This window comes from Amphibalanus amphitrite, unplaced genomic scaffold (assembly GCF_019059575.1).
Source record: "Amphibalanus amphitrite isolate SeventyFive unplaced genomic scaffold, NRLGWU_Aamphi_draft 000550F_arrow, whole genome shotgun sequence".
In the NCBI taxonomy this organism is placed as follows: domain Eukaryota; kingdom Metazoa; phylum Arthropoda; class Thecostraca; order Balanomorpha; family Balanidae; genus Amphibalanus; species Amphibalanus amphitrite.
In genome coordinates this window covers 419,524-447,337 of record NW_024882044.1, presented here as the reverse complement: position 1 = coordinate 447,337, position 27,814 = coordinate 419,524, and the positions used below count along the sequence as shown (strand labels likewise).

The window sequence follows — 27,814 nt, the reverse complement described above, 5'->3', positions numbered from 1 at the left end:
AAATCCGCCCGTAAATCGCAATCGGCCGCGCATATTTGCGCTCCTCCGGCGGTCGCCGGTCACGCGGTCTCGACGTCACGTTGAAGGCACGTGATCGTTTTTTGTACACTAAGCATATAGTACCATTGTGACCCACCGTTTGGCTTAGAACTTCATGTCTATCAGAAGAAGTTTGCTGAAAATTGCATGTGCGATAACTTTAATTAAGAATAATCATAACATACTCCATAAAACCCAAGATAAAAACGAAAAGAATGCGCTTAGGATGTGCTATTGCGCCACCGCCATCTTGTCACATGACTTCGATGTTTGGTCCCGTGACCACGAATCACCTGTTCCGGGCAGCCGTGTTCCGTGTGGGGTGTAGATGCTAAGATTTTGAGTATTTGGTATTGTTTTGGTGGACTTTGCGATGTTGTGAAGCTGGAAATAACATCATGCACATAGGTTTGTAAATTTGCCAATTTCTGTCGAATCCAATTTGTACGGATTAGAACGCAGTCAGTCTGAAGCTGATACCGGCTTTAGTGCTGAGTGTTTCTATATTTTTCTTTACTGTTGAAATAATAATTCAAAGCCATTGCTACATTTGTTAGTACTGTATAATCTGGCTCAGTCATATATGCCTGTGTATTCCAAGTAATTCTGTAATCGCAGAAACACATGCGTGTTGAGCATTTCAGTGTAGATACCTAATGTTAAATGTAAATGTTTGTAAGGTAGGTAATGTTTAAATTGAAATAATCCATCCAAAGTAGTGTGTGCAATTTATGACATGCGGATACAGGTACAATTATTACATCACCATGAAATGCAGGCATCAGTCATGCACATTGATTGAATCTCACTGCCTGTGAATTAACTAATTCAAATTGAGCAACTCCTGCCTCATTAAGGAAAAGTAAATTTCAGCAGGTACCTCTGCACACTGGTTTGCATTTGTATGTCTATTTTGTTGAAATGGCCCATAGTTATCGGTGTGTGCATGCAGCATTTTCAGCAGTACAGTGATTGTGTTATCCCCTTGCTTTATTTACAATTTTAGGTGAGAGTGCTGTTGCAACAAATAAATGCTTTGAAGGAACTATCACAACAGACAACTGTACTTGCAGCATAAGGCACACTTGATTTCATAGTTTACATATGTTTATAATGTCCAGCAAATATCTGTGACTGAATGCTTAACAGACTATTTAGCTTTGAATAAAGAGGCAAGTCCTCCATCTGTTAAACAGATAAAGGACTTGCCTCTTTTTTCAAAGCTAAATAGTTTGTTACCAAGCCCTAAAGCTTGTTTTTGACATTGACATGTGTGTCTTGTTTCAGGTTTGATGGTGACCAGGAATGAATGAAGGAGAAAATAAGGAAGTGATACCTCAAAATCTGGCGATAGTTCAATACGGGTAAGAAGTGTTTCCATTTGCACAGCTGACTATGTTGTAAATCACAATCCTTCCACCTAAGGACTAGTAAAGCAGTGTGCAAATGTATATCAGTGATGCAAGTAATCAATTTCCAAGTGTCATAATCAGTCAGAAGACTTAAATTATGGGAAAAGGCTGAAAAAGTCATCAGGCTGCACCAAAGAGCTGTTAATATGATGTTGGGTTTGCTGAACTCTGATGTCTACCAATTCTGATTATTGTTCATTTGTAAGGTTTGGCAGTTATTCAGCAGAATTATTGGTCTCACTCTCTGGCCATGTGCCATGACTGCCCAGTAGGTACAGTGCCAGACATTGTTTGGTGGTGCACTCATGACTCAAGACAGCAGCACTGCTCTATATTCAATAAAAAACTGTGAAAGTCCCATCTTATGGCATGTAAACACTAAGCACACATTCTGTTTTTAGATCAAAATTGTCCTCCATTTCACAGACCATTTTAGCTGGCTTTTATCTCACAGGCACTGGGTCTCAAAGTGGCTTTACTGGCACTAGTATAGGAACAAGAGTATAAGAGATCAATTGAAATTAGTTGATTTTTAGTATTCTTTATCATTTTTTGTGTGACTGTTATTTTATTGGTATGATTTTTTTGCTATTGTTTTGTAGGTTTTTATACAACTATTGACAAAGTGATTTAAGAGAAAAAGTAAAGATTGACAGCAGCCAGGAACTTCACGAACTCCTTTAGCTCGATATACAGGCTAGAGCCTGTATTCCATTGAAATGGCGACATTGACGTCCCTCAAACCCGAGACCTTCGTTTAGGCCGTGCTGTCCCTGACTCTGCCCCTCTTTGTGTGCCCCACAGGGATAAGGAGAGCAATGGCCGAGACCCGGACAGTCCCATGCAGTTGCAGTATTTCAAGGCTGGAGGTGCGCCTCCAGGCAAGTACCAACACACGCCGGATGGTCTCAGACTAGCAGATGTGTGTACGCGGGGCATCAGCAGCAATCTGGGGCTGGGCACATTCGGCCGGAAGCACGTGAAATCTCTTTCTCTCACTAGTCACGTAACCTCACCGCGATGTTTTTGCTGTGTGTGGATGGGTATTGGAGCACGCGGAGCAGTCGGCTGGAAATGTGTTACGTGTATGGCCGGGACAGTACCTGACTCGACAATGATCGTCCAGCGCGTATGACCTTTCCGAACTTTCGACCCTCCTAGCCTCCGCAGAGGACATGCATTAGCCTGACCGCCCCGACATTCTGTTCATAGCAGGCATGACTTACCGCGTGGTACACATCAACACGGGATCGGGCGGCGGCGGCGAGGTGGTTCAACAGTCTCTGGGAGGCGCAGCGGCGGCGACCACGGCGGCCGTGGGCGGCGGCGGCGGCGCGCAGGGTCTGCTCGGCGCGACGGCGACCGGCGCGGAGGTGGCCGACGCCCAGATGGCCTACATCCCGTCCGGCACGACGGCCGGCGACCAGCTGGCGACGCTGAGCGCCACTGGATCGGGTGAGGGTACTGGACACACGGTGGGCATACCGGGAGGACAAACCAACCTTCTTTTATCTTTATCATCAGCTGGCGACGCTGAGCGCCACCGCTGAGCGCCACTGGATCGGGTGACGGTCACTAGCGCCATCTCCCGAAATGGAATATGTCGATCCGACCGTTATGGTATTTCCGGACATCAGGAATCTGCGTCTGTTCAAATAGTTCGATACTGATACTGATCCTCCTTGTTGACCTGCCTTTGATAATCTAAAGAGGCTAATGCTGGGTAGCGAGTGCGTCCCATGCATTCTACTCACGTTATACATACTGTTTGAGTTCCACGTGTTACTGTTTGAGTTCCACGTATCCATGTGAATTCTGTAGCGTTGATGATGGTGTATAGCGTGTACCCATTATCCATACAAAGTGTCTATGCTGATGGAGCGTGTCCTCACGGCCTTCTCTCCGTCTCGCAGGCGGGTTCTATGTAATCAGCAGTCCACAGGAGGTGACGATACCGAGCGGTGGCAACCGCACCGGCGGCCGCTGCGAACTACACCGGGATGACCGGCGGCGGGCCACCCATAACGAGGTGGAGCGGCGGCGGCGAGACAAAATCAACAGCTGGATCACAAAGCTGGCCAAACTGCTGCCCGATAATGGCGACGCCGCTAAACAGAACCAGGTACGGGCGGTTAGAGGTACTGGCAGGGGCCCTCGACTCTCGGTCGTACCCAGGATTTAGGCCTGCCCTGGCCCTGTATCTGATAATTATTATGCGAATTTAAACTTACTTGTGCTGTTCGTATTCGTCAGATCAATTGTGTTAATTATGTGAATCAATCATAATATTGCTGCAACTCAATGAGCATAGTTCTCAGTAGCAATGGCCAAAATCCTCGCCTCACCAGTAAGCTCCCTGTAATCGGCTTGCTTTGTGGTCCGTGCCACTCGTGTGTCGTGTAGTTAGGCTCATCAGAGACGCCATTTGCTTATTATGGGTATTGGGTGTATTACCGATGTGACCGCGTGTAGGGTATCCGACTGCCGACATCCTTGCGATAGTCTGACGCCTACCGACCTTTTACAACTGACACTGACCGGCGGCTCTCTGTTGCAGAGCAAGGGCGCCGTGCTATCACAGGCGTGCGACTACGTGCAAGACACGCGCGGCATGCAGCAGAAGTACATGGACCTGGTGCGGGACAACGAGAAGCTTCTCGAGGACATCAAAATGCTCAAACAGAGTAACGAGGCGCTGGTGACGGCCAACCAGCTGCTGAAGGCGCACCTGAAGAGCCAGGGCGCCGTGATTTTGGACGCCGATCAGGCGGCGTCCGGATCGCACTGACGCCGGCACTGGCGCCGTACGGGCGCCGCGCGGCGGACAGACGTGGCCCAGTGAGGGGCGCGCGGGGCTCCGGGCCGCCGTGTGGCCCGGAGCCCGGCCCAGGACCAGGACCAGGGCTCCGTGCTCGGGCCGGCCGCAGTTTCAGTACTCGTGGGCATGCCGCACCGGGCGGCGGGCTGTGGTGGACGTGCCGGCGGCGACGACGCGATCGGTGGCGGCCGCGGATGGCTGCAGCCATACCAAACTCATTTAGTTCACCCATATCCACAGGACCGTAGTGAGCAGTGGCTCGCAAGCGTGTCTTGAAGTCGGCTATTCTCGAGTGTGGCTTGAGAACGTGTTATGTTGTGTGTTAGTGTGCGTGTCTGCGACATACCAGGCGCAATACAATGCTGGACTGTGGCGGGTGGAGTTTGATTTGGGCGCGCACTGAGGGGGGTTGGGGGGCTGGATGTTGGACTGTGGCGGGATGAGTTTGATTTGGGCGCGCTGAGGAGGGGAGGTGGGACGGGGAGCTGGGTGGGTTCCGTACACGTGACACCATTCCTGGACCGATGCCAGACGGCAGAGCACTGCCGCCACTGGCGATCAGTCGGGTCAGGTCCAGCGGCGGGGACATCCGTCGGTCTCTGTTTATTGTGCTGACAAAGCCAGCCACTTACCAGTGCAGGGCGGATAAAACCGGTAGGGTGTTCGGGGTGGCATGTTTTGTGCCGTAAGCCGTTGTTAGTGTTGGCTGCGCGGCAGAGTGTCCGGAGGCAGTGCAGATCAGGATGCGCACTTACGGCTAGTACTGAGCTCAGGGCAGTCTGTGTTGAACTGAGAGTTGTGGTGGGCGGTGGTGAGCTGGTAATGAAGGCTGGTGGGGACTTTTGCTGTGCTGGTGGGAGCTCTGGCGCTGAGCTGGTGATGGTGGAGATGCTGAGCTGATGAAGGCTGTCTCTAAGCCTGTCAGCGCCGTGTTGAGCTGGTTGCTCCACTCGCTGATCTAGACTACCGAGCCGAGCCATGCTGCTCGGCGTGCGCTCGTCGGCCCGTCACGGCCGGCCGGCCCGCCATCTGCGGCTCCTGCAGGCCGCTGCCGCTCAGCTGGAGCCCGACTCGGAGCTGGACTTCTCCGACCCCAGACAGGTGTTCGACAAGAAGTCGACGCCCGAGCTGGTCCGCTCGCTGGCCGTCCTGAAACTGTGCTCGCAGGACTGGTTCGTCGACAACGCGCTACCGGTAGGTGCAATTATTCCACACATTATCTCTTGAAAGTTCATCTCGACATGTGCCCGCCCGCTAACGTAAAAGGACGTTTACGAAATTGAACACCTTAGCCCTGACTTGTTGACGGTCGCTATATCCATGAATTATTATTTTGTATGCTTGGAAACCCCGTCTTTACTGTGTCCATGTGTCTATACGAGTATATATGTGCGCTATGTCTTGTCATCCGACTCTGACTGGCTACCGCTGTGTCTGCTGTGTCAGATCCTACGCGGCTCTGAGCGCCTTCTCGGTCGCCGGCTGCTGCTGGCGCTTGCCCGGCCGCTCTACAGCCAGTTCGTACCGGGGACGTGTGAGGCTGACCTGGCTCAGGCAGCTGCGCGACTCCGGCGGACCGGCGTACGACTCGTGTTCGCCCATATGCTGGAGGACGACTTACGGGAGGGCCAGACACTGTGAGTGCAAGGGAACGTCGGACCGTGTGGGTGGTGAGATGTGGTCAGACATTAGGGGGAGAAGTGAGAGACAGTAGGATCACTGATCCAATTGGTGGTGGGCTATCCGTTAGGCCTTGTAGCACGACCTTTCCGCCAGACCTTTGGGACCTCCGTCAGATACCACTACGAGAGGTGGAGCCTCTTAGACACTGCAGAATGTGTATGTATAGTGCTGGATGCCATTCGTTACCTAGTGTGTCCCTGGGCCCTGGAGAGCAGCGACTAATGTCTTGCCGGCCACAGCGATCCCCTATCTCTACCCTGACACCGTGTCTGCCGTGTCGGTCGGCAGGTCCGCTCTGCTGGACGATAACCTGGCGCTGACGCTGCACCAGTTCGGCATGGCGACCCGGGTGACGGCCGGGGAGGCGCACCCCTGCACCCTGCTCAAGCTGACCGGTCTGGTGGCAGTGCCGGCGCTGGCGGCGCTGAGTGGCGCTCTGACCGCCGCGCCGGCTGACCGGCTGACCCGACTGACTGAGGGAGTGGCCACCCAGCTGTCCGGGGGTCCCTGGTACCGGCTGGCAGAGCTGACCGAGGAGCAACAGCGGCACTGGGACGACGGACTCGCCAGACTGCGTGCCGTCGGTCAGTGGGCTGAGTATATCGACGTTTGAACTAGGGCTTTCTCACCTCCTTTCTGGGCTCGGCTTACGAAGAAGAACCGTTTTAACAACATAGAGCTGGGCAGAAGGGTATCACGATTCACAGACACTGAAGAGTTCGTTTCGTGTAAATTGTTTGGCTTATGAAGGACTAATCCCTGGCCAGCAGTGTAACTGTGTATTATTTCTCACGGTATAAACGGCATGAACAGGTGCGCCTTTATCAAATACATGACCCCGCAGCACGATATCCCGTCTGCTGACACTGTCACTGTGTGTCCAGGCGAGTTTTGTGAGCGGCACAGTCTCCGTACTATGGTGGACGGCGAGTACTCGTACACCAACCCGGCCATCGGTCTGCTGACACTGGCGCTGGCCGCCAACTTCAACACTCGGGTGAGTGAGAACGCACGTACCTAATATGTCATGTGACCCTAGTCAGCGGCAGCCAGCGACTCCCGTAAAATGTTCCGATGGACACGAGACGAGCACCTGGGCTGCAGAATTTACACGCGGTAGGCTGCAAATTAGAGGTCCTTGTGATTCACGATTTTTTACAATATGTTGATAATGCTATCTTATACTCACAGTATGTGTCGTATGGTTCTTATCTTATGATGCATCGTGGCACATAAAAGCTTCATGCTTCCCTGTTTTGACTAGTACCATTATCTACCAACGATCGGCCAACCCGCCCTCACTGGCCCCATTCTTTGCCGACAGAATCCCCTGATCTGGGGGACGACCCGCCCTCACTGGCCCATTCTTTGCCGACAGAGTCCCCTGATCTGGGGGACGACCCGCCCTCACTGGCCCATTCTTTGCCGACAGAGTCCCCTGATCTGGGGGACGACCCGCCCTCACTGGCCCATTCTTTGCCGACAGAGTCCCCTGATCTGGGGGACGACACAGTGCTACCTGAGGGACGCCGAACAGACCCTCACCAGGCACCTGTCGGTGGTCGACAGCCTGGGAGTCTCCTACGCAGGGATGCGGAGCCGTGGAAATTTCAGACGGCTCCGGCTCCGGCTCCGGCTCCGGAGAAAAAATCGGCTCCGGCTCCGGCTCCGGCTCCGGGTGAAATGTTATGGCGGCTCCGGCTCCGGCTCCGGCTCCGAGTAAAATGGTCCGGCTCCGGCGGCTCCGGCTCCGGCGGCTCCGGCTCCGACTCAGTACATCCCCTATGCAATCAATTAAATACGGGTGGAATAAAAATTGGATGGGTTATACGCGTTACTCTTTGCCATGACCGGCTCATCGCGTCCCCGCGCAAACGCACCTCGGAGAGAACTGGCAGAACAAAGGACTAGGAAGCGATGGCATTGGAAACGCAGTCGCCGCGAATCGGAGTTCACTGAACCATCGTAAGCTGACACCCGTCTCGGCTGCATTGGGGGGGGGGGAGGGGGGAAGAGACGGTGCTGGGAGTCGCAATCCACTGCACTGGCTTCAAAACAATGGCCGTCGCCTGATGACCGGTCCTCATGTTCTGGGGATGCAGTAGGCGTGGGGGGGGGGGGGGGGAGGGGGAGGAGCAGACAGGAAGTTGATTGCGTACTGTGGGATACTGGGGATATTCGGCTTTTTCATTCACTTGATGGCCCATGACGTACCTACTTACCATATGTTGTACTGTCTTGTACTGTCAAACCGAGCTAGGTCAATTATTTTTTTCCTCTTCAAAAAATAAAAAGGAGCCGGAGTCGCCCTCTTTTTTGGCGGCTCCGGCTCCGGCTCCGGCTCCGGGCTATATTGTTTCACGGCTCCGGCTCCGGCTCCGGCTCCGGGCAAAATATGCCGGCTCCGGCGGCTCCGGCTCCGACTCCGGCTCCGGCTCCGCATCCCTGCTCCTACGGAGTCAAGGTGACGAGTCAGACGAGTCGGTTTCGCCCAACAGACGCTGAAAACGGTAGATGTGTCTGATTTGTGACTGATTAGCTCCCAGGCGAGACCCTAAACAAGTGTGAGATGTGCCCTTTGACGCATCTCCAAATCACGGGGCACCTCGTACTTCATTCAGTGTTTTTGTGTTACTGACCTGACCTATGTCTGTGTGGCAGCTGGTGCGTGGAGCCTACCTGGAGAAGGAGGTCGCCTGGGCGCTGAAATTGGGCATACCGCGACCCATCCACGACACCTACGAGGCCACCTCAGACATGTACAACAGGTAGGTGACGAAAATACAACCATGTCTCGAACGTCATCGTCCGTGGTAAGCACTCAGCAGCTGATGTCAGAGCATCCCACTTCCTTGTGCCGTCGATATCAGATGCTATCATAGGCCCCGTCCCGTTCACAGCCAGGTGGAGCGGATGCTGGGCCGGGTGGCCGCGCTCGGAGACCGGTCAGCCGTTATGGTGGCCTCCCATAACGAGAACAGCGTGCGTCTGGCCGTCAGACTGATGTCCCAGCTCGGCCTGCCGCGCGATGACGGTCGAGTGCTGTTCGGTCAGACATATGGCGTCTACGAGCAGGTCTCTACACCGCTGGGTGAGTGGAAAACCATCAGGCTTCAGCTGCAAGCTCCGTCCAGGAGCCCTACCGAACACCAACATGGCATAATATCCCCCGCCCGCCGTCATGATTCGTAAAATCCCTCGGAAATTCGCACGGTAGACTAGCGGGAGTTTGTTGTACTACTAGGGATAATTTTGTCCATAGGTGGCGCTAGTGGTAAGCGCCTGAAGGTATGCTGTGCCGCATCGCTCTGGGACGAAACGCGTGCGGCGTGCGGGAGGATGAGCGAATACGGGAGGGGTGACTCATGACTTGATAACCCTGATGCAAAGTGAAAGTTGCAGAGTTTGGTCTCGTCTAGCCGTATGCCCATTTCGCGCTTTATCCAGCCAGTACCGTGTTTCCTCCATGACATTTCTCCCTTGCATCACATCGAGTTAGAATCGTACCCAGTCAGTGACGTATCTAAGCTGTCTCATGTCCATCCAATCCGTATCTAGTTCGTGTCGTGTATCGCTAGGACCGCATGTCATTCATCTTTCGTGCTGTATATCAGTCGTGTCTTATCTTTTCCATGTCGTTTCCTCTCCGTGTTCCGTATCAGTGCGTGTCGTACAGCCGAGTCGGATAACCCATACCACGCTGACTGTAACCCTCCGTTCGGCAGCGTCCGCCGGTTACGCCGTCTACAAGTCGACACCCCTGGGCGACATCAGCTCCATCCTACCGTACCTGGCACGGCGGGCTGCTGAGAACCGGACAGTAGCGCGGGGCACGCGCTCAGAGCGACGACTGCTGGCGGCCGAGCTGTGCAGACGACTGGGACTGACCGGCAGCTGACAGAAACGGGGATGGTAGCCGACAGAAACGGACGGGCAGACGACCAGCCCATGAGACCAATACGGCAGTTGACAGACCCGGGACGGCACGGGAATCCAACCTTCCCTGAGCAGCTCGGATTGCAATGAAAGTTGACCTGCTAAGCTAGCTCTAACTTGATAATTTTATGACGGTGTCCAGCCCTCACTGACCATCTGAAGTCGCTCACGGGATCTGCGATTCCCTGGTCAGCACCTCGGATTAGCAGGGCATCGTATCGTCATTGACCAGCCAAAGCTGCCACGAGAGCCGAATATCCACTGAACAGCGTCGAAAAGGCTCTTAGCGGCATGCCAATATCTGCTAGTCGGATAATAGTTATACAGCGTCACCCAGCCAATCCATAGAGGAAACGGAGATTCAGATTTGAACTTTGAGCTCTCTCACTCATGCGTGCTCATATAGGAACAAATACTCAGCAATATATAGAAGGGTTCAACGCGAAGGAGTTACGTAACAAACGTAAGTCCGAAGATGATTGACGATATACTTTACTGAATCTGCCGCGCTTTGCACTTGAGGGCATATTCTCGATTGTGGGAACCTCTGCCGTGTAACTGTCATCGACATGCTTAGCGTCTCTTGTTTCAATACATAATTTTTGATACACTTTGTGTGCCTGTGCAACGGGTAGACGTTCGGTTGTTACTCATTTGGCAATGCGTGACAAAACACTGTAAGCTAGAGAAAATGTGAGAGATGAAAACTTTTTTAGCATCGTAAGAAGCTAAGCGACAAGTGATTATGTTATAATCTAGAATAAGTCTAGTATCTTTAATTTACTATGTTTTTTTTTCAAGCAATTTCAATTCAGTATAAGGGGATGAATACTCGTTTTATTACGATTTGCGAATATTCGACCGTCTATAAAGCGCTTAGCCCTAGGAAAACCATAGACATCTGTATACCGTGTACAGAGGTGTACAGAGGCCCATGCTTGGGCGAAAACCAGCCAGTGCGACCAAAGGTCTTCTCAACTGGACGGCGTTGTGGTGTAGACCTTAGCGTAAACAATGGAAATTAAAAATGGAGCTTGCACTCGTGGAGCTGACGTTTTATGTAAAGACAATTTTGTCACTAAATTAAATAAGGTCGACGAGCATAGCCGTAATTCGTATAGGGATACCGTTTACCAATTACCCCGACCGACCTAATAGAGATGCTCGATACCACTGGACTCGACCCTTAAACCTGCCAGAGTCACCGTGTACCGCGACAAAGCGGCAACCAGGCAATCGATCCCCGTTATAGAAGGCAGCCCGATCCCCGCTATAGAAGATAACCCCGAGTTAAGCCAAACGTCGCCCGCCTCGACCCGGAGGTCACCCAGTGTTTGGCCGGCGGGGTCCCGTTCCGATGATGCGAACTGCGCCACCGACGGGACTGCGCGCAGGCGCTGACCCAGTCACCGATCGATCCGACCGAGACACTGCTGTTTGGTGGCTGGTGCGGCGCACGGCCGGGCCGCCGCGCTGGAGGTACAGGGTCGGATAGTGAGGGCTACGGACGGCACGGAACGACAGCGGGGTTGGATAGCACGACACGAGAGTGAGGACAGCGTGTCGCACAGTGAACAGAACAAATCAGCAGGTAAGTGCTGATACAGACTAAGACTGTGGAGATCGTACAGACCAAGAAACAGAACAAAGTGGAACCCAATAGGTTTATCGATGATAACCATTTCCAAAGCCTAAAATGTGACCCAAACTGTCACTGTTTAATTAACGTTCAATGCGTGTTGAAAGAATGCTTTGGTTGAATGAATGAATGTCATCATGAGTAAGAGTTTGGCAAACGTTTTGATAAACATTAAACAAAGAAACGTTCCTGTTCTCGGTCAACACGCGCGGGATATCGCATTTAGGTAGACGGTCATTATTACCCCGCTCCTCCGTGGCGCTTGTATTTACGGTGAGCATTAATCACCAAGTGACGACCTCAGGCCTCCTTTGTTACGCAACAAGAAAGCCAGGGGTCAGCCAGACTTCGGTTTTTCTTTCTTATATGGTAAAACAAAAACAAAAACTTTTCCTCTACGTCAGCAGGTCAAGAAGGTCGAAAGCCGTCTTTGTACTCTCAGAGTAATCATGTTCTGTTCTCTGTTGTCAGGGACACCGGGCCAGCGACCTCCGCCCGCGGGACATGATCGGATAGCGGTCTTTGCCGCCAACCACTGTGAAAGCCTTCTTCGCCGAACAAAATCAGAACCCTTCACAGCAGGGTCAGCACAAACGACACATCGGCACCGACCATCCGACTACCATGGCAGGTGTGTATATGAACTTGTAGGTGTCCGATACGTCCATGCGATGTCTCATCCATTGTCGAGGAAGGCGAGCGCCGTTGGTAAGAACCGGTGTTGCGTATTACGCACGGTTGTGCGGCATCAGAGTGCAGCACCGCATTGTATACCGTTCCCGATATAACCTGACGCTCGATGCCAACGATACAGTTTGGTAGACAAAGCTAGGGTTGGAGGTCACGGCCAGAGCAGCACGATCAAAAGCTGACCTTCACCTTAGCCGAGTTCGGCAGCCGGCAGCTATCGCTCCAGTTATACGAGTCTCTCAGTGCAAACGCTGCCACACTGATCGCCGTGAGAGTATTTCATTTTGAATCAGCCAAATCCACTCGGGACCCGCGACGGTAGTTATACACGCCGGTTATATCTCGAAGAGTGATATGTAGTGAACCATCCTTAATACAACTTGAACTAAAACGCCAATCTTCCCCGCAGGATATCAAGTAAACATCGAAGACGCTGGCAACTACTCAGGTAAGAAGACATAGAAATACCCATTAGAACTCTGGGTGCCATGATCCATGGAATACAGAGGTCTATGGGATGCGAAGACGCATCCGCCATCAGTCAATATTGAGTATTCACCAGGATTCCTGCATCACACCCAAACGCATCTCGGCCGACTGTAAATCATCGTAGTTTCGTCCACTAGATGTCAGACAATGCGTCATTTCCGGTACATCTAGACGAATTGGTAGAATCTCAGGTGTGCCCGTGTCCTGTGACGCATGTCCGTGGGTCGGGGGTCCCATGACAAACGTGTCCGTGTCTATGTGTTTCCGTGTGACAAAAGTGCCTCATTTTCGGCAGAGCTCAACGAGACCGAGAAGCGTCGCGTGCGCCAGCAGGTGCTCCGCGAGCCGGCAGTGCGAGAGTCCGTCGAGGAGATGAAGCAGCGACTCAACCTGATGAAGAGCATTGTCGACGACACGCGCCAGGTGATGTCGGGAGGCGCCGCCGAACCGCGCCCCAAGGGGGTCGCCATCGACGGCGCAATGATGGGCGCCATCTTCGCCGTCATCCTGGCCGTCATCCTCGGCGCGTCGGCGCACGCCTTCCAGAACCTCTACTACGCCGTGCTGAAACGGTTCAACCGGTAACGTGGCTGCCGGGACGCTCATCCAGCCGCTCTCCAAGAGGCGAGAGACGCTCACCTAGCCGCTCTTCAAAAGACGAGGGCCGCGCTTCCAGCCGTGGAAGTCGCTCCACAGACGCGGGATCCGCTCAGTCAGCGACAGCCGGGTCGCTCGGGATTTGAGGCACAGTTGGGTCGCTCATCCAGCTACAAGAAGGTACGCCGAAGAGCCACGAGCGACGGCGGCGGATTGTGAGAAATGAGCCAAATCCAGATGTTGGAAGTATTCTTCTCTTACTGTTGCTGTGAAACGCTTCCAGACCAATAGCTTTACTGTTTCTTCCCCTGCTGTAAATAAATACGTGTACCTAAACCGTCATATTGGACAGACTTGTAGATGCTGGAGGTCACTGCTTAAGTTCGGAGAAAACCATGTTATGAAAAGATTCATACGAGCATAAATGAAGCATAATCACACGCACTTACATAATCTTAAATGCCACTTTTCGACTTTTTTGTCGATCTTAGTACGGCAGACATGCGTCCATTATGTTGAAAAAAGGTATAAAGCTTGACCTCAAGTTTCTTACAGAATTGCTCCCCGTTCAAATGTAGCGTTAAAAAAAGAGCAATGAGCAATGAGTATATCCGTCTGTCTCTATGGCATGTTTTGAGCCCTGGTTTTGAGCTACTGGTGCCGTCTCGTTACAGGTGGCCCACTGTCACGCAGTCCATGAGATTAATAGTGAACAGTGAACACGGTACAAATCACAGAAGTGGAGCAACTCCGGCCGTCCTGGGGGATAATTCGACATTACGAAACTAAGATAATTAAAGCAACTGCAGTGAAGGAGAAACGAGCTTGTGCAGTGTTTGGAGTTTTAAATTCATCAGATAGCTTTTGCTAGTTTGCGTCGGAGCCAGCCACACTTTCAATGATACGAGCATAAAAATCAGAGGTGCAACAATGTTGGCAGATTTCCCCCCCCCCCCCCCCAAAAAAAAAACGCGTCAATCGTATCAGTTGGCCCGCCGACCTGTATGATACCAAAGCCAACCAGCACCTATCAATCAATGTCAGTGCACAATGAACCAGCCACTCGGAAACAGCGAACGACGAACTGGTGGCATGTGATATGGAATGTCAGGATTTCTTGCCAACCTCAGACTGGAACCTAGAATCTCCACTTCTTTCTCCTCCGTCTCCCTTTCTTTCCACATAATCCAAATACTGTGATTGCCGGGTAAATGTATTGACAATCTACACAAATGAATGAATGCTGGTTGTGTGACCGGCGTACCGGTAATCCCATCGTCACGGATGTGGGGGCCGTGATCCGTGAACAGGTCAACTGCAAACCCCGTGATCCGTGAACAGGTCAACTGTGAACTCCGTGACCTGTACTGAGGTCAACTGCGAACCCCGTGACCTGTACTGAAGTCAACTGTGCCTTCCGTGACTTGCAGCCAGATCAACTTTGAACCCCGTGACCTGTACTGAAGTCAACTGTGCCTTCCGTGACTTGCGGCCAGATCAACTGTGCCCGCCGCGACCTGCGGCCAGGTCAGCTGTGAACCCCATGACCTGTGGCCGGCCCGGCTGTGAACTCAGTGACCACTCATCTCGCTCAGGTGACCCGGCGTCGTTAGCCTCTCTGCTCAGTCGGCCTGTTCCATGGCCGAGCCTCCGTCCCCGTTCTGACGGTCGGCAGATCTGTCCCTTCCGTCGGCGCCGCGGGAGCCCGAGCGGGACCGCGAGCGGGAGCTGTCGGGGCGGGGAAGGACCGTCAGATATAGGGAGTTGTCGCAGGGGGTCAGATGTTGGGGGGGGGGGGGGAGACGGTCAGACACAGAAAGCTGCCGGGGGGGGGGGGACGTCAGACACCGAAATCAGGCTGTCGGGGGGAGATAAAGTCAACCCTAGGGAGCAGTGTCGGAGGGGATACATTGTTAAACAGGAGCAGCGGTCGGGTGCGTAAACTGTGGGTGCCGGTAGTCGCGCTTTGCATGGCCAGAGCACTGCGTGTCTCAGGGCAGCTGAGACCCTGCCGACCCTGCGAAGACCTCCGGCTGCTTACCGGGACCTGCTCCTGGAGCGGGACTTGGAGCGCGACTTGGAGCGAGACTTCCGATCGTTGTCCTTAGAGCGCGACCTGGAACGAGGGCAATCGTCAGACCGAGTCTGCTGGAAGGCTGTAGCAGCCCTGACTGGCGCTTATCAAACTCGAACAACAGTGCTCTCACAAGACTGGCGTACCATATTAAATAAAATCAGTCAGAGTGACCAAAGCATCGCTAGTTTATGGGGATTCATGAACCCCTTGAATTGGTACAATCCACAGAAATAATCAAAACAATGCAGCACATTATTATTACGATGTTCGTTCGCCCTTTCTGCAAGAACCGATGTAATGACAACGGTAACATATTTTATCGACGGCAACCGAAACGCATGAGAAGTTATCACGAAACTTAGTTTTGTGATAACGGATGCAAAAGCACATGGTAACCAATCCAACCCTACAATGTCATTAACTCCTTGCCAGGACAAGACGACAAGTAATCAACAGAACATTCTAACAAATGGGAGGCAATCGCATCCCTCACTAAGTTCACGAGACTCGGCAGTCTCAAATCTCTGAGCTGCCCATCCCACGCCGTCATCTACGCCGCACTGACTCCTGAACCCTCGGCGACCGGCTGATCTGTCCCCTGTCCGTCTCAAACGCGACCGACTTGTCCCCTCCCCGTCACTCGCGCAGCTGACCTGCTCCGCGACCGAGATCCGCCGCGATCCGCAGACTTGGATCGGGATCTACGATCCGCCGACTTCGATCTGGACCTGCGCTCCGCTGACTTCGATCTGGATCTACGCTCCGGTGACTTGGATCTGCGATCTCCAGACTTCGATCTGCGCTCCCTGGATTTGGACCTGGACCGACGGTCTCCGGATCTGGATCTGCGATCAGCGGACTTGGAGCGGCGGTCGGCCGACTTGGAGCGCGACCGCGACTTGGATCTTGCGAGTCAGATGAGAGTGGGCGGGCGGGCGGGCGGGCGGGCGGGGACGGGTGGGACTGATCAGGCAGTGTCGGATCCTCCGGAGAGGGCTCCCGCTCCGACGGCGATCCGGAGAACCCGGCTCCACACAGACAATCGCACGCAGGCAGACAAAGCAATGGAACATAAAATAAAAACAACGAAGCATGTTCGGTTGAATCACCGAGCGAATAGCTAGCTGACCGTGTGTGCAGTGGTTCGCGCTGGTAATAGGTTTCAGCTTAGAACTGTTAATTGAAAGCGGTAGTAGCAATACAGACTAAACGGAGAAAGCAATGAAACATTTAAGCCCTTCAGTAAGTGACCAGTAAATGAATTTGTACCATCATAACATTTACTTTTGAAACATATTCCGTCATGACTTTTGGTTATTTATTCCAGCAAGTGACATGCAACAGCGCTTTCAGAGCAAATGCATTCATCTAATTTCCCTTCACTGAGCAGCATGCATCGTCCTTTTTCCCGTTACGTAATTTGAACTACGAAAATTTTTACGTAGTTTGTAGAAGACATGGGGTAAGCAAACCAAGAAGAGATCCGATTCGGTTCATTTCCTCCATTCAAGGTTCGCTGGGGTTCAGCACACAGTGATCGGTTAGGCATACACAAGATTCCATACGTCTATTCCTGTGGTGAGCTTGGGCCAATCCAGCGGTGCCAAAATAGCATCATTGCAGTTTGCAAACGTCAATTACTCCTCAGACTACCTATGTAGTTTGTGCGTAGGTACGTTAGTGACTAAAGCAATGCAGCTTTTCAGAGCAAATAAAATTGTTATTGAACTCCCTTTCAGCCTAGCTCTGCTGAATTTGACTGGTTTCATTCACATGCATCAAACTACATGAGCAGCGCGTGCCGCCAACCAGCCAAACAGCTGATTTCTACCAAAGAGCTGCACAAAATAACTAAAATAAATGCAAGCCATCTACAGCGGGCAGCGGTCAGCCGCGCCACAATACATACCTGGAGCGGGAGCGGGAGCGCGAGCGGCTGCGGCGGTCCCGGCTGCGGCTGCGCGAGCGGCGCCGAGAGCGCGAGCGGCTGCGCGAGCGACTGCGCCGCGAGCGCGAGGAGCGCAGCGAATCGTCGATGAGCCGGATGCGGCGTCCGTTCAGCTCGGTATCGTCCAGCTTGTCCAGCGCGTGGCGCACGTCGGAGTAGGAGGCGAACTCGACCACACTGTCGGCGGCGAGGACAGGCGGGTCAGCTACGAGACAACGGGTGAGGCTATGAGACTTCTTACACCTTTTTTTGCAATCGTAAAAATTTAAAGAAAAAGAAACTGAATAATATGAGCGGGGCTAAAACACTTGATAGCTCACTGATCCATGATATAAAGGACAACACATTAACCCGCGCGGGGCTGGGGTCTCCAGCCGAACGCGCGGGGCTGGGGGGGGGGGGGGGTAAATTTTACCCCCCCCTGTTATCTCCCGAACTAATGGTCCGATTTGGAAAATTCAAACGCCAATCGAAAGATCTCATCACGAGCAACTAAAAACATGTACTTAATTTAAAGTTTGAGGTCAAGGTCAAGGTCAGGTAAAGGGTACAAATTGCAAGTGTCTACCTCTACAGTATCGGCCTTGCACCGTAGTTGCCGAAGAATGGAGTCATGGACTGAGACTGATTGCCCAAAACGTGTTCTTAGGCTACCAAGACAATATTAGTTGCATACAATATCATTCAGAGGTCAAGGTCAAGGTCAGGTCAGGTCAGGTCACCAAAAACAAAATATAGAAAAGGGCATGTGCGGCACATGTTTTATGGGTCATTTTACTCATAGAATTCAATAGGCACACTCAATAAGTGATATGGACCACCTCTGGATGAATTTCAGGTCGAGGTCAGGTCAAGGTCAGGTCAAGTGAGGTCAAATTTAGAAGTTGGTTTTTAAGGCCTAAAAAGTGTCTATCTGATGCAGTTTTTCACGGTGAATCGAATGGTGCTATTTTTGTTTCCGTACGAGGTCTAGAACTTCCAAAAAAAATCATTTTTCAAAAAATTTGTGTGTCATGACGTCATAAAATTTTGAATAACTCCCACATTTTTGAACCGATTCTTCTAAAAATTGGTATGTAGGTGCACATAGACCACTTCTCTGACATATATTCCGGTTTTTCGATACACTCAAAATTTTGGATTTTATCATTATTTTCCAAAAAAAGCAAGTTAAAAAAAATTGGGCCAAAATCCAAAATTTTCAAAAAAAAAAGAGATAGCCAATTGATAGACAAAGTAGAATTACGTATAACCTTTTATGTTACGTCTTGATTCCTTTAAAAATGAAGATGTTAGCGGCGTTTGAAATTTTGCCGTTTTTTAGGCGAAAATGGCGAACATGACGTCACTAAAACGTCAATTTCTCAAAAATGTTCCGACGGATTTCGCTAAAATTTTCAGAGAACGTGTCAAATTGATTTAAGAAAAGGTACTGAAAGTTTGGCGGCGCGCAGCGCCGCCGTTTTTGAGATATTGCAAAAATTCGCGAGGGTGGGTAAAATTTACCCCCCAGCCCCGCGCGGGTTAATTGAATGACCATCGGTAGATTGATGCTTGTTTATTGGGGCTTTAGGGCGCGCCGACCACTAGGGTCATTTTGAGCCATTGATGACCATCGGCAGACAGAACTCACCCCTCTCCGCGATGGTGTTTGTGGGCGTCCGCATAGGTGACCTCGCCAGCCTGGCGCATGTAGTCCTTGAGGTCCTGCGCGCAGCGAGCAGAGTGGCGGGGTGTTAGTAACGGTCGGGGCACCCCGGTTCACTCGCCGTCGATGGTTCGGCCGCACAGCCCATCGGTCAAAGGTGGGAGGGCACACGCAGACCCAGTTCTAATCATGTCCCACCCGGGGAGCGTCGACAACTGTTGGGGTTCTACAGCCAAGGAGTGCGCCTCACACAGACCCCATAAATCGAGACCGCACTGAGTAACTGGGTAAGGACGACATTCAGCACTTGATGCAGCATAATGCCTACATAGTTCCATGTAAACCTATTACACCATAGATTGTCGTTTTCATGTTCGATTCATAGCTTCCACCTCGTACTATGCACTCTGTATATACGACGCATAATCAATAAACACCAGATTTTCCGCCGGTCCGAACTTACCTCCGCGCACCTTGAGGCTCGGCACGGTCTACCAGAGGTCATCAGAGTTCGGGGTGCGGGCCAACATCAGACCATAGCGTCCGAGCCACGAGATCCTGTTTCCCAGTCAGACCAGCGCTCCGATGGACCGGCGCACAGTCAGGGCGACCCATCGGATGTACGCATCACCTTGTAATATAGCGGTGACATGGAGGAAAGGCGAAAGTGTGCCACCACCAACTAGAAGGTACTACGCTATGCCGTATAAGTCGACGCAATAAAGGGAATCCGATATCACTGTCGGTCTTATTTTCACGCTATACAATTCTGATATAATTTGGCGACTAATACCAATACACGACCTTTTCGTTAAATAAGCTATAGTATGAATTTTGATTACGGTATCGATCTTTTCCTTTCCAAAATTGTGAGAGAGTACAATTGTCCATGTTTAGTAGTTTTGAAAAAAATTCTTATACTGGGTTGAAAAGGCAAGGACATAAAAAGTAAAATGCCTCGCAGGGGATTCACCTGTTTTTGCAACGCACTTTCGACATTGAGTATTGGATTTTGGTCCACGCCACGACAGGACAAAAACCCATTCAAAAAGGATATAAAGCGGTGTGAGCCCTACAATAACTATTGGAACATATAAGATTTCGCTTTGATTGTCCCTCGCCTACCGACAACGGTACGTTTATCCGAGCCGGCCGCACTTTACCACAGGGCCAGGACAAGTCGTCACCTAGTTTGAATGCTAACGCTTATTTAGTCACAAATCAGGGAACTACACCATAACGCTTGAAACGCCCTAGAGGTAAGGGGACGGACCTTGTTTGACGACTGTCCCTGCGGCAGTGCGGCCGGCCCCTACCAACGACTACCGGCCGGCTGGATGGTATCAGCAGCGCGGGGCGAGTCGATTCGAATTCGCGGCGCGCTGGCCTGTCGCGGCGTGCCGTACCTGGGAGCCAGCGCGGCCGGCCGGGCCCCTGAGCGCGCGCACCACACAGACACAGACCGGCCGAGCCGCCAGCACCAGCACCAGTCAGTCAGCGGCGGCGCACATCGGGCACCAGCCGGGCACCAGTCTCTCAGTCAGCGGCCGGCCGGCACCAGTCAGACAGCTCAGCGCCACCGGCACCGCGCCGGCCGGCTCTCTTTGGAGAGAACGGTCAGCTTCAGTGAGGGCATAGGGCAGCGGCCGGGCACAGAGCAGCGGCGACACCCACCCCGCACGGCCGCCGCGCCGGGGCCACCGACACCTACCTGCCAGCTGACGCGCGAGCTCAGGTTCTCCACGATGATGCGGTTCTCGGTGCGTGTCGGAGGACCGTACCTGTGGAAGGTACGGGTCAGCGGCCGCAAGACACGGTCTCTGCTAGAGGGTAAGGGTTAGCGCCTACACGAGACGGTCTTCGCCAGGGTGCGGTGGGGGGCGTGCCTAACAGCCTTCAGAACTCTCATGGTGAACAACTGAATAAAAATCGTGATAATTCAGCAATTTCCAAAAAAATGATCCACATTTCCACCATTTGCGAATTGCGTTAAACAGTGCAAGAAAGACAAAAACTGTCGCCTAGCAGGACAGAAAAACAAATATTTCAAGGTGCCTACTATAGAGACAGAAAAAAATATGCCTCTACGTGTAAGAAACAAAGGTCATGAAGGAGATGGATTGGGAATAATCAATGAAGTTCAGACTGTGCCAAGAGCATATGATTACAGCGTGTAACTATAAGATGCGACTAATATAAATATAAACCCAATAGATTTGGCCTTTGATACACTGGATACTGATCGCTGGATACATGGTCTAAGATAATGGAGCCGCATTCCAACTTCCAACTGCCACCTTTTCTTGGGAACCCCGTGCAAGACACCCCTGTGTGAAGCGAGTACGCAAATGGATGAGGTGGCAAGGGCTAAATGATGGGAGGGACCCACAGACTCTGAGTTCCAAGTGCCAATATCTAAACATGTGTTACTCAAATCCCAAAAGCAAGAGCTAATTGATTTTTTCGAAGTTAAGTGCTCTATTGTTTACAGAGTCCGCCCGGTAAGCATTGTCGTCGTGCAGTCAGTCTAGGACGCCTAGGCGTCTGTCGCCGCCGTCACATGGCTGGTACTGCTCATCATGTTCCAAGTACGGACATAGTGCGTACTATCGTACCCACAGAATACACAGTTTGATTAGACGAGCCCGAGAGCCACGCCACACACGCACCAGTTAGTAACATTGATATGGGCACAAGCGTTAAGAGTCGAGCGTCAATCATTCACTGAAATAAACGACTTTAAAGGTAGTGTGCCAGCTTTCTTGGACCGTATGGAGTTAATGGCCCAGATAAGGAGAACCGGATTTTTAGAACTTATCCATACCTTCAAAACTCATGGAAACGTCTTAAATTCTTCAAATTTTGAGTACCCCAGTGCGAAATTCGCCCCGACGGGTTGTCGGTCGTACCCCAACCACATTTCACACCACTATGAACAATAAATGCACACACTGAAATCGCTATTACCGATATGCTCATCCAATCAAGTTTCGATAAACCCGTTCATCATCATCTCCTGCGGTTTCGAACACGCCTGTTAGGTGGCTTCTGATGCTCGTCGAGGTCGGAATTTCCAAATACGCGTGGTGCGTCGGGCCGCGCGCTCTGACTTCGGCCAAGAAAAATGCGTCAGCTGATCATTGTCATTTCTGCCACTTGCGTGTGGTGAAATGGGGTCATAACTTATAAGACGGCTTTTTCATATCAATTATTTTACATAAAATCATATTTCAAACAATAAATAATGTTCGACAGCCAAATAAAAGAAACAATACCAATACGGGCTTACAGTTTAAGGCTCGACATTGTGTTGTCTACGATTAGACAGCTGATAACTCATTCCCGTACGTCGTATGGTCGTAACACTATAATGACCTTTGCTTATTGTCACAAGTGCGCCGCATTCGCGATTGTTGCCCGACGCCTGTTTGCAGGTGAGCCCACTACAGTTGTTATACATATCTAAAAACCGAAAAACTTTTAGGCGAAAAAGGCACTATTCCAGGCCCATTTTTGATTTTTTTTTGCGATATTAGGTAAAAACAGAAGCTTCTTATCCTAGGAAAAATAAAATGGGAAATCTTTCAAAGGTGGCACACTACCTTTAAAGGAAGACTGCCACCTTCAAAAAGTTTTCTCAGATCGGCCTATGATTAATTCCCTGGACAAAACAAAATTTTAGAATTCACCTGACAAAGTATCATCACGTGAATCGCGAAAAAAATTGTCGATTATCATACAATTATCAATCGGTTAATGTCTAGCGACAATGTTTACACATCACTAGACTTCAAGGTCATAAGATTATTACATTTTATTTGAAAAAGTAAGGTATTTCATGATTTACTAATATATGATTTCATAAGAAATTGGCCATGTTTAATTTATTTTGCATTTAAGTTCGTAAAACATTTAAAAATCATGGCTCATTTGGAATGGGTCTGGCCCATGTTAAACCCCATTTCCCACACTTTTTTGGAAAAAATGAACTACGGAATATATAAGTTTAACTTTTATTTTGACACTCCAAAATTCTTCTCTGATCTCGAAACAATCAAAGTTTTGACATATATTTACCAAAAGATAAGAAAATTCATGTTTCAAAGTTATCGATAAACAGTAGAGATGTCGGTTTTCTTGGACTAAAAAAATGGCATCAAACTGAACTTTGGTCTCCGATTTCTCGCAAACGGGTTCGAATTTCGGAAAACCGACTTCAGTCTGGGACATAGGTGGCTCAGCTCTAGTGAAAACCGTTTTGTGGAAAAAAGGTGGCAGTCTACCTTTAATAACGAGTCGTAGCGATATACATAATTTGACGTGAGCGGCGGTGGCTCGCGGGCGTCCGTCACCTACTTGGTGTTGCGCGGGGCAAGCTCCCTGGGTCGGCCCCAGCCGCCGCGGTCGCGATTCTGCGGTCCGCGGGCCGGCTCCAGAGTGACTCTGCCGGGGAGAGGGGCCGTCGCCGGTCACACCGCGGCCGCCAACCACACTCACTTGGTGCTCCAGGCCGGCGGCCGGCGCGCGTCGTAGCGGTCGTCGTAGCGGCGCGAGGGGCCGCGAGCCGCCTCCACAGTCACCCTGGCGGCAGCGTCCGGCGGCGCCGGCGGTCACGGACCGTGGACCCAGGCGGGGCGAGCTGGGACCAGGACCAGCGGCACAGACCATCGGAGGACCGTGGACCCAGGCGGGGCGAGCTGGGACCAGGACCAGCGGCACAGACCATCGGAGGACCGTGGACCCAGGCGGGGCGAGCTGGGACCAGGACCAGCGGCACAGACCATCGGAGGACCGTGGACCCAGGCGGGGCGAGCTGGGACCAGGACCAGCGGCACAGACCATCGGAGGACCGTGTGCCAAAGGGGAGGCGAGGTAGGACCAGGACCGGCGGTAGACCATCGAACCAACCGCAGATCCAAGAGAGGGAGAAGCGGGACGAAAACCAGCGGCAGGACCAGGAACGGTGACCGCAGGTCGAGAGGAAGCAAACCAGAAGCAACAAAAGTAGTTAGCGACCCAAGCCCACAGGTGCGTCAGTGGGTAGGCTTCATCTGTTCTGGCCCCCGTAGAGTCCGCAGGACGCGACTCTGTTGAAGCAAGGGTACGACCAGCATTCCTGCACAGCAGGTGCCTGAATAGAAAGCCGATAAAACGACGGTCCTGAATCAAGAGCCTCAGTCATCAGATACATTGCCATTTGAAAACCATGGAACGAACACAAGCTTAGACTAATGAAAGCACCCTCGAAAAGCACAGCCAGAATCAATTTCCCATTTCTAATCTATTATTGATTATGATTGTATTGCTACTTAAATACTGGGCTGTGGTCTGAGATGGGGCCAGCCAACAGCTTCAAGTTGTTCCGTTTTTACGGGTATCCACTGTACAGTGTCAATGCCAGTTACTCCAGTATCAAACCTCACAAATTGGTGCCATTATGCAGAAATATGTCTAGTATCTCATCTCGTAGCTTGTACCTACGTTAGTAGGCCTACAAGCTACAGAATAATCAGAACATTGAGCTGCACCATTTCCTGCTAGTTAAACGAGACGCTATCATTCAACCATTAACAATGAACACAGAAAATGTCATACCTGGCGCCAAGAAGCTCTCGTCCATTCAGTTCATAAACAGCATCATCGGCATCACGGGGGTCTTCAAACTCCTGCAATCATGGTGAAACAGCGATGGTGGGTAAGTTACGTTTACATTATCCAAATGCATTACTACTTTAATCTTACCAATTTGGTAATGAAAGAGTGAGCACTTACTTAAAAATTATAAAGGAATGAACACAGCCTATGCATATGTCTGACCATTTCGGCAAACAAAGATTTGAAGTCTATTACAAATTCTGCTGGTAATAAGGACATACATACCACAAATCCAAATCCATTTTTGATGAGGACGTCTCTGATTCTTCCATATCCCTTGCAGAATCTTTCAATATCTCTCTCTCGGCAGCCATGAGTGAGACCGCCAATGTAGACTCTTGTACCATGCATCTGTAAAAATATGATGTTCAATCAAAGAGCAGGCAGGAGTCCAATTTAATTATGGGGCTGCAGTGTTCACCATACATTATGCAAATGAGTGTCATTATATCATGGTAAGTAGAATCCACATTTTTGTTGGAAATGAATAAAACTTTTCTTTATTCAATATTTAGAATTTAGACAAAAAAAAAATCAATACATGCTGGCCTCCGCTTGAAAATCACAGAACAGTCAGATGCTCCTAACCAAGATTGAATCAATAAACAACTTATATCCCTAGGTCTCAAACCAGGGCTCTGTTCGCCCGTTGCTGCCAAAACAGCTTCCCCAACAGCCCACTAGGTGGCTTGTGGAGACACGGAAGGTATGGGCCACCGAGAGGTATGGGCCATCGCCGTGCTAAACAAGTTTTGCGTATTTCTTCCAATTTGACCGTGTAAACTGGTAGCAGCCAATTTGTTATACAACCCACGTGATTTCCAAAATCGTTCTCAGCAGGGCTGCGGAGTCGGAGTCGGAGTCGGAGTCGGTCGGAGTCGACAGTTGTGACAGGAGTCGGAGTCGGAGTTGGAGTCGGGAGTTGGAGTCGGTCGGAGTCGACAATTCTGCCCGGAGTCGGAGTCGGAGTCGGAGTCGCCGAAAATCCATCGACTCCGCAGCCCTGGTTCTCAGTCTCCTTTGGTAGTGAGCGGTGAAAGTGAGTTTTTGCCTTTTCAAGTAAAATCCGGTGGATACAGAAAAATTGTGATTTATGTCAACCAGGCTGGTTTAATTGTCATACCATCGCAGCTAACATAATGTTAAAAGCATGCAAATCAAACTGGGTAGACAATTTTAAGTTTTCTTACGAGCTTTTGAGCTTAGATGCTGCGCACATATTGGCATCCTTACCGGGAGGTTCGGGCAACCCACCCCCAGGAGGTTCGGGCCGGCCAAAATACACCAAGGTTCAACTCTGTCACGGGACAAAGCGCATGAAAAGAGGCTCTAAACAGGTAACAGTTTGGTTGAATTCCTCGTTTAAGACAGCAGGTGCAGGAATTTTGCACCTTTGCATCAATTATGAAGCAGGATTGATGCACAAACACATGCTTGTCATAAACAAGTTCCTGCTTACAAGCTTGTTTATGTATTTTCCAGGAATGCTGATGGGAGGCTAGTGGATAGATACTGTTATAGAAATTGTATTGCGAGAGCGAGTGCAGCCACACTGGGCAATTCCGACGCTCCGCCGGGATCAGTCATCCTCGCGAACGACTCGGGCTGAATGGACAAGGAGACGTTCCCCAAGGCGCTGACACACTTTCATCAGCCACATAGGCACCTAGGAGCAGAAACGGCGGCTCCTAGTATTTGACAATCGCTGCTCCCATGTCACCCTCCAGGTCATCAGCATTACCTGGGAGCATGGGGTTGTCATTTTTAATTTCTATGGTCAAAATATTTTATTTTCAAGTTTAACCCGCGCATGACTGGGGTATTTTCCATAACGCGAGTGACTGAGGGGGTGGGGCTCACCAGAGCCCCCCTCCTATCTCCGAAACTACTGGGCCGATCGTCAAAATTCAAACGGCCTCTGATAGCCCTGGAAAAATTGTCGAAGGAAACCTATTTTCATTGACCTCAAGGTCACCGATGACGTCACAGGTCAGGTCAAAGTAAAAATCAGCATTTTTGCTTGTTCACAATTTAGGCTCTGATCGCCGGCTGACAAGTGCAATCAGGCTCATTTTTGGTTTACGCACTCCTTGATATATCTGAGGGTACCGAACTTTTGCTTCAAAATTTTCAGGTTAACCCTCGCCGGCACAGGAGGGAGGTTGATGCAACCCCCCCCCTAAGTTTTTTCGCAAATAACTCGCGTAAAAAGCGGCCGATCGCGACGAAACTTTTAGTACCCTCGCATTGATCAATTTTACACCTACCCTGAAAATTTCATGACCCTGACCCCAATGACCTTTGACCTGTGACCTTTTTCCGTGACCATGTTTGGCCGAAATCGCGATTCGGCGTATGTCAGCTCGCATTAGCCCCGCGTTTGCAAGCTTTTGGTGGTTTCAAACGTTCAAACATGTGATTTGATGTTGCTCCCATACATTAGGGTGGGTGTCAAGGTCACCTGAAGGTCAGGTCAGGTCATTGACCTTTGGTGACCTCGGGTGACCTCGGTTCACTTTTTCGAGTTATACATGCTTCTAGGCTAGTTTTTGGAGCTGAGTTCGAATTTAGCAACCATTTGAACATTTACGAAGTAGTTTTGGTGCCTTCGTAACATGTTACGAAGCTGTCAGAGGCGGTTGACACGTATTACGAATACCCGTCACAACCCCTACCGGTTGACCTGACCTGACCCGACCTGGTCTAAATGCTAAAAGACATCATCTCTGATCAAAACTAACACGATATTCGTGATCAGCACCCCGGAAAACCACATGGCAGCCACACTTAACGACTTTCTAACAGGTTCCGATTTTCCCGGTTTTCGGGTCATTGACCTGACCTGGCAGTTCACCCGATGACCTAGGACCTTAAAATTGGGTATCATCGGCTTCCTCTCGTGACGGGCAACACGCTCGTTTTTTTCCGCGAAGCTCTAGCTCGATCAGGGGCCAAACGCGAGGGGGGGTCGTACCACCCCCCCCCCCCCCCCCCCCTGTGCCGTCGAAGGACGCAAAATGGCCTGTGCCGGCGAGGGTTAAGACCAGGTCATCCTAGGTCACAAAAATTGTATATCATGTATCAGTCACGTGATGCATGTTTTATGGTCCATTTTACTCGTAGATTTCGAAAATAATGTCGTCTGTGTCATTTGAGGTCATTTTCAGCTGAATTTACCAGAGG

The 27,814-nt window shown here is 50.9% G+C and overlaps 5 protein-coding genes across 20 annotated transcripts in view; 4 read left to right on the top strand and 1 right to left on the bottom strand.

The window, feature by feature from the left end:
- Nucleotides 1-139: 139 nt before the first annotated feature.
- Nucleotides 140-4,641, top strand: LOC122393729 (upstream stimulatory factor 2-like). 11 transcript variants are annotated; one of them, XM_043389990.1, is made up of 6 exons: nucleotides 140-447; nucleotides 1,327-1,403; nucleotides 2,256-2,332; nucleotides 2,664-2,906; nucleotides 3,365-3,573; nucleotides 4,009-4,641. In XM_043389990.1, exons 2-6 carry the CDS (start codon nucleotides 1,345-1,347, stop codon nucleotides 4,237-4,239), a joined length of 819 nt encoding a protein of 272 aa, XP_043245925.1. In that variant the 5' UTR covers nucleotides 140-447; nucleotides 1,327-1,344; the 3' UTR covers nucleotides 4,240-4,641. The 11 variants fall into 11 exon arrangements, with proteins under 11 accessions (XP_043245925.1, XP_043245929.1, XP_043245928.1 ...); XM_043389994.1 differs by having other exon boundaries at nucleotides 149-447; nucleotides 2,256-2,373; XM_043389993.1 differs by having other exon boundaries at nucleotides 154-356; nucleotides 2,667-2,906.
- A 158-nt stretch (nucleotides 4,642-4,799) lies between these two features.
- Nucleotides 4,800-7,782, top strand: LOC122393712 (hydroxyproline dehydrogenase-like). The gene is made up of 5 exons (XM_043389958.1): nucleotides 4,800-5,463; nucleotides 5,716-5,906; nucleotides 6,241-6,536; nucleotides 6,837-6,949; nucleotides 7,439-7,782. The coding sequence occupies exons 1-5, from the start codon at nucleotides 5,248-5,250 to the stop codon at nucleotides 7,673-7,675; spliced, it is 1,053 nt and encodes a 350-aa protein (XP_043245893.1). The 5' UTR covers nucleotides 4,800-5,247; the 3' UTR covers nucleotides 7,676-7,782.
- A 624-nt stretch (nucleotides 7,783-8,406) lies between these two features.
- LOC122393713 (hydroxyproline dehydrogenase-like) lies at nucleotides 8,407-10,496 on the top strand. Its single transcript, XM_043389959.1, has 4 exons — nucleotides 8,407-8,416; nucleotides 8,614-8,720; nucleotides 8,853-9,043; nucleotides 9,678-10,496. The coding sequence occupies exons 2-4, from the start codon at nucleotides 8,710-8,712 to the stop codon at nucleotides 9,848-9,850; spliced, it is 375 nt and encodes a 124-aa protein (XP_043245894.1). The 5' UTR covers nucleotides 8,407-8,416; nucleotides 8,614-8,709; the 3' UTR covers nucleotides 9,851-10,496.
- An 824-nt stretch (nucleotides 10,497-11,320) lies between these two features.
- LOC122393723 lies at nucleotides 11,321-13,639 on the top strand. Its single transcript, XM_043389983.1, has 4 exons — nucleotides 11,321-11,479; nucleotides 11,999-12,158; nucleotides 12,627-12,665; nucleotides 13,002-13,639. The coding sequence occupies exons 2-4, from the start codon at nucleotides 12,152-12,154 to the stop codon at nucleotides 13,289-13,291; spliced, it is 336 nt and encodes a 111-aa protein (XP_043245918.1). The 5' UTR covers nucleotides 11,321-11,479; nucleotides 11,999-12,151; the 3' UTR covers nucleotides 13,292-13,639.
- An 859-nt stretch (nucleotides 13,640-14,498) lies between these two features.
- The window catches only part of LOC122393716 (serine-arginine protein 55-like), a 28,751-nt gene continuing 15,435 nt past the window's right edge, over nucleotides 14,499-27,814 (bottom strand). For 2 of the 6 annotated variants that reach the window (XM_043389972.1, XM_043389971.1), the window contains exons 2-9: nucleotides 24,857-24,982; nucleotides 24,572-24,642; nucleotides 23,333-23,419; nucleotides 20,688-20,757; nucleotides 18,962-19,035; nucleotides 17,290-17,505; nucleotides 15,345-15,419; nucleotides 14,499-15,031 (exon numbers count right to left, since the gene is read on the bottom strand). In XM_043389972.1, the coding sequence (XP_043245907.1) occupies nucleotides 14,926-15,031; nucleotides 15,345-15,419; nucleotides 17,290-17,505; nucleotides 18,962-19,035; nucleotides 20,688-20,757; nucleotides 23,333-23,419; nucleotides 24,572-24,642; nucleotides 24,857-24,982 (825 nt within the window). In that variant the 3' untranslated portion in view covers nucleotides 14,499-14,925. Of the gene's footprint in view, nucleotides 15,032-15,344; nucleotides 15,420-16,033; nucleotides 16,286-17,289; nucleotides 17,506-18,961; nucleotides 19,036-20,687; nucleotides 20,758-23,332; nucleotides 23,420-23,473; nucleotides 23,558-24,571; nucleotides 24,643-24,856; nucleotides 24,983-27,814 lie in introns of all 6 variants that reach the window. The other 4 variants (XM_043389973.1, XM_043389970.1, XM_043389969.1 and 1 more) reach the window with 3 other exon arrangements.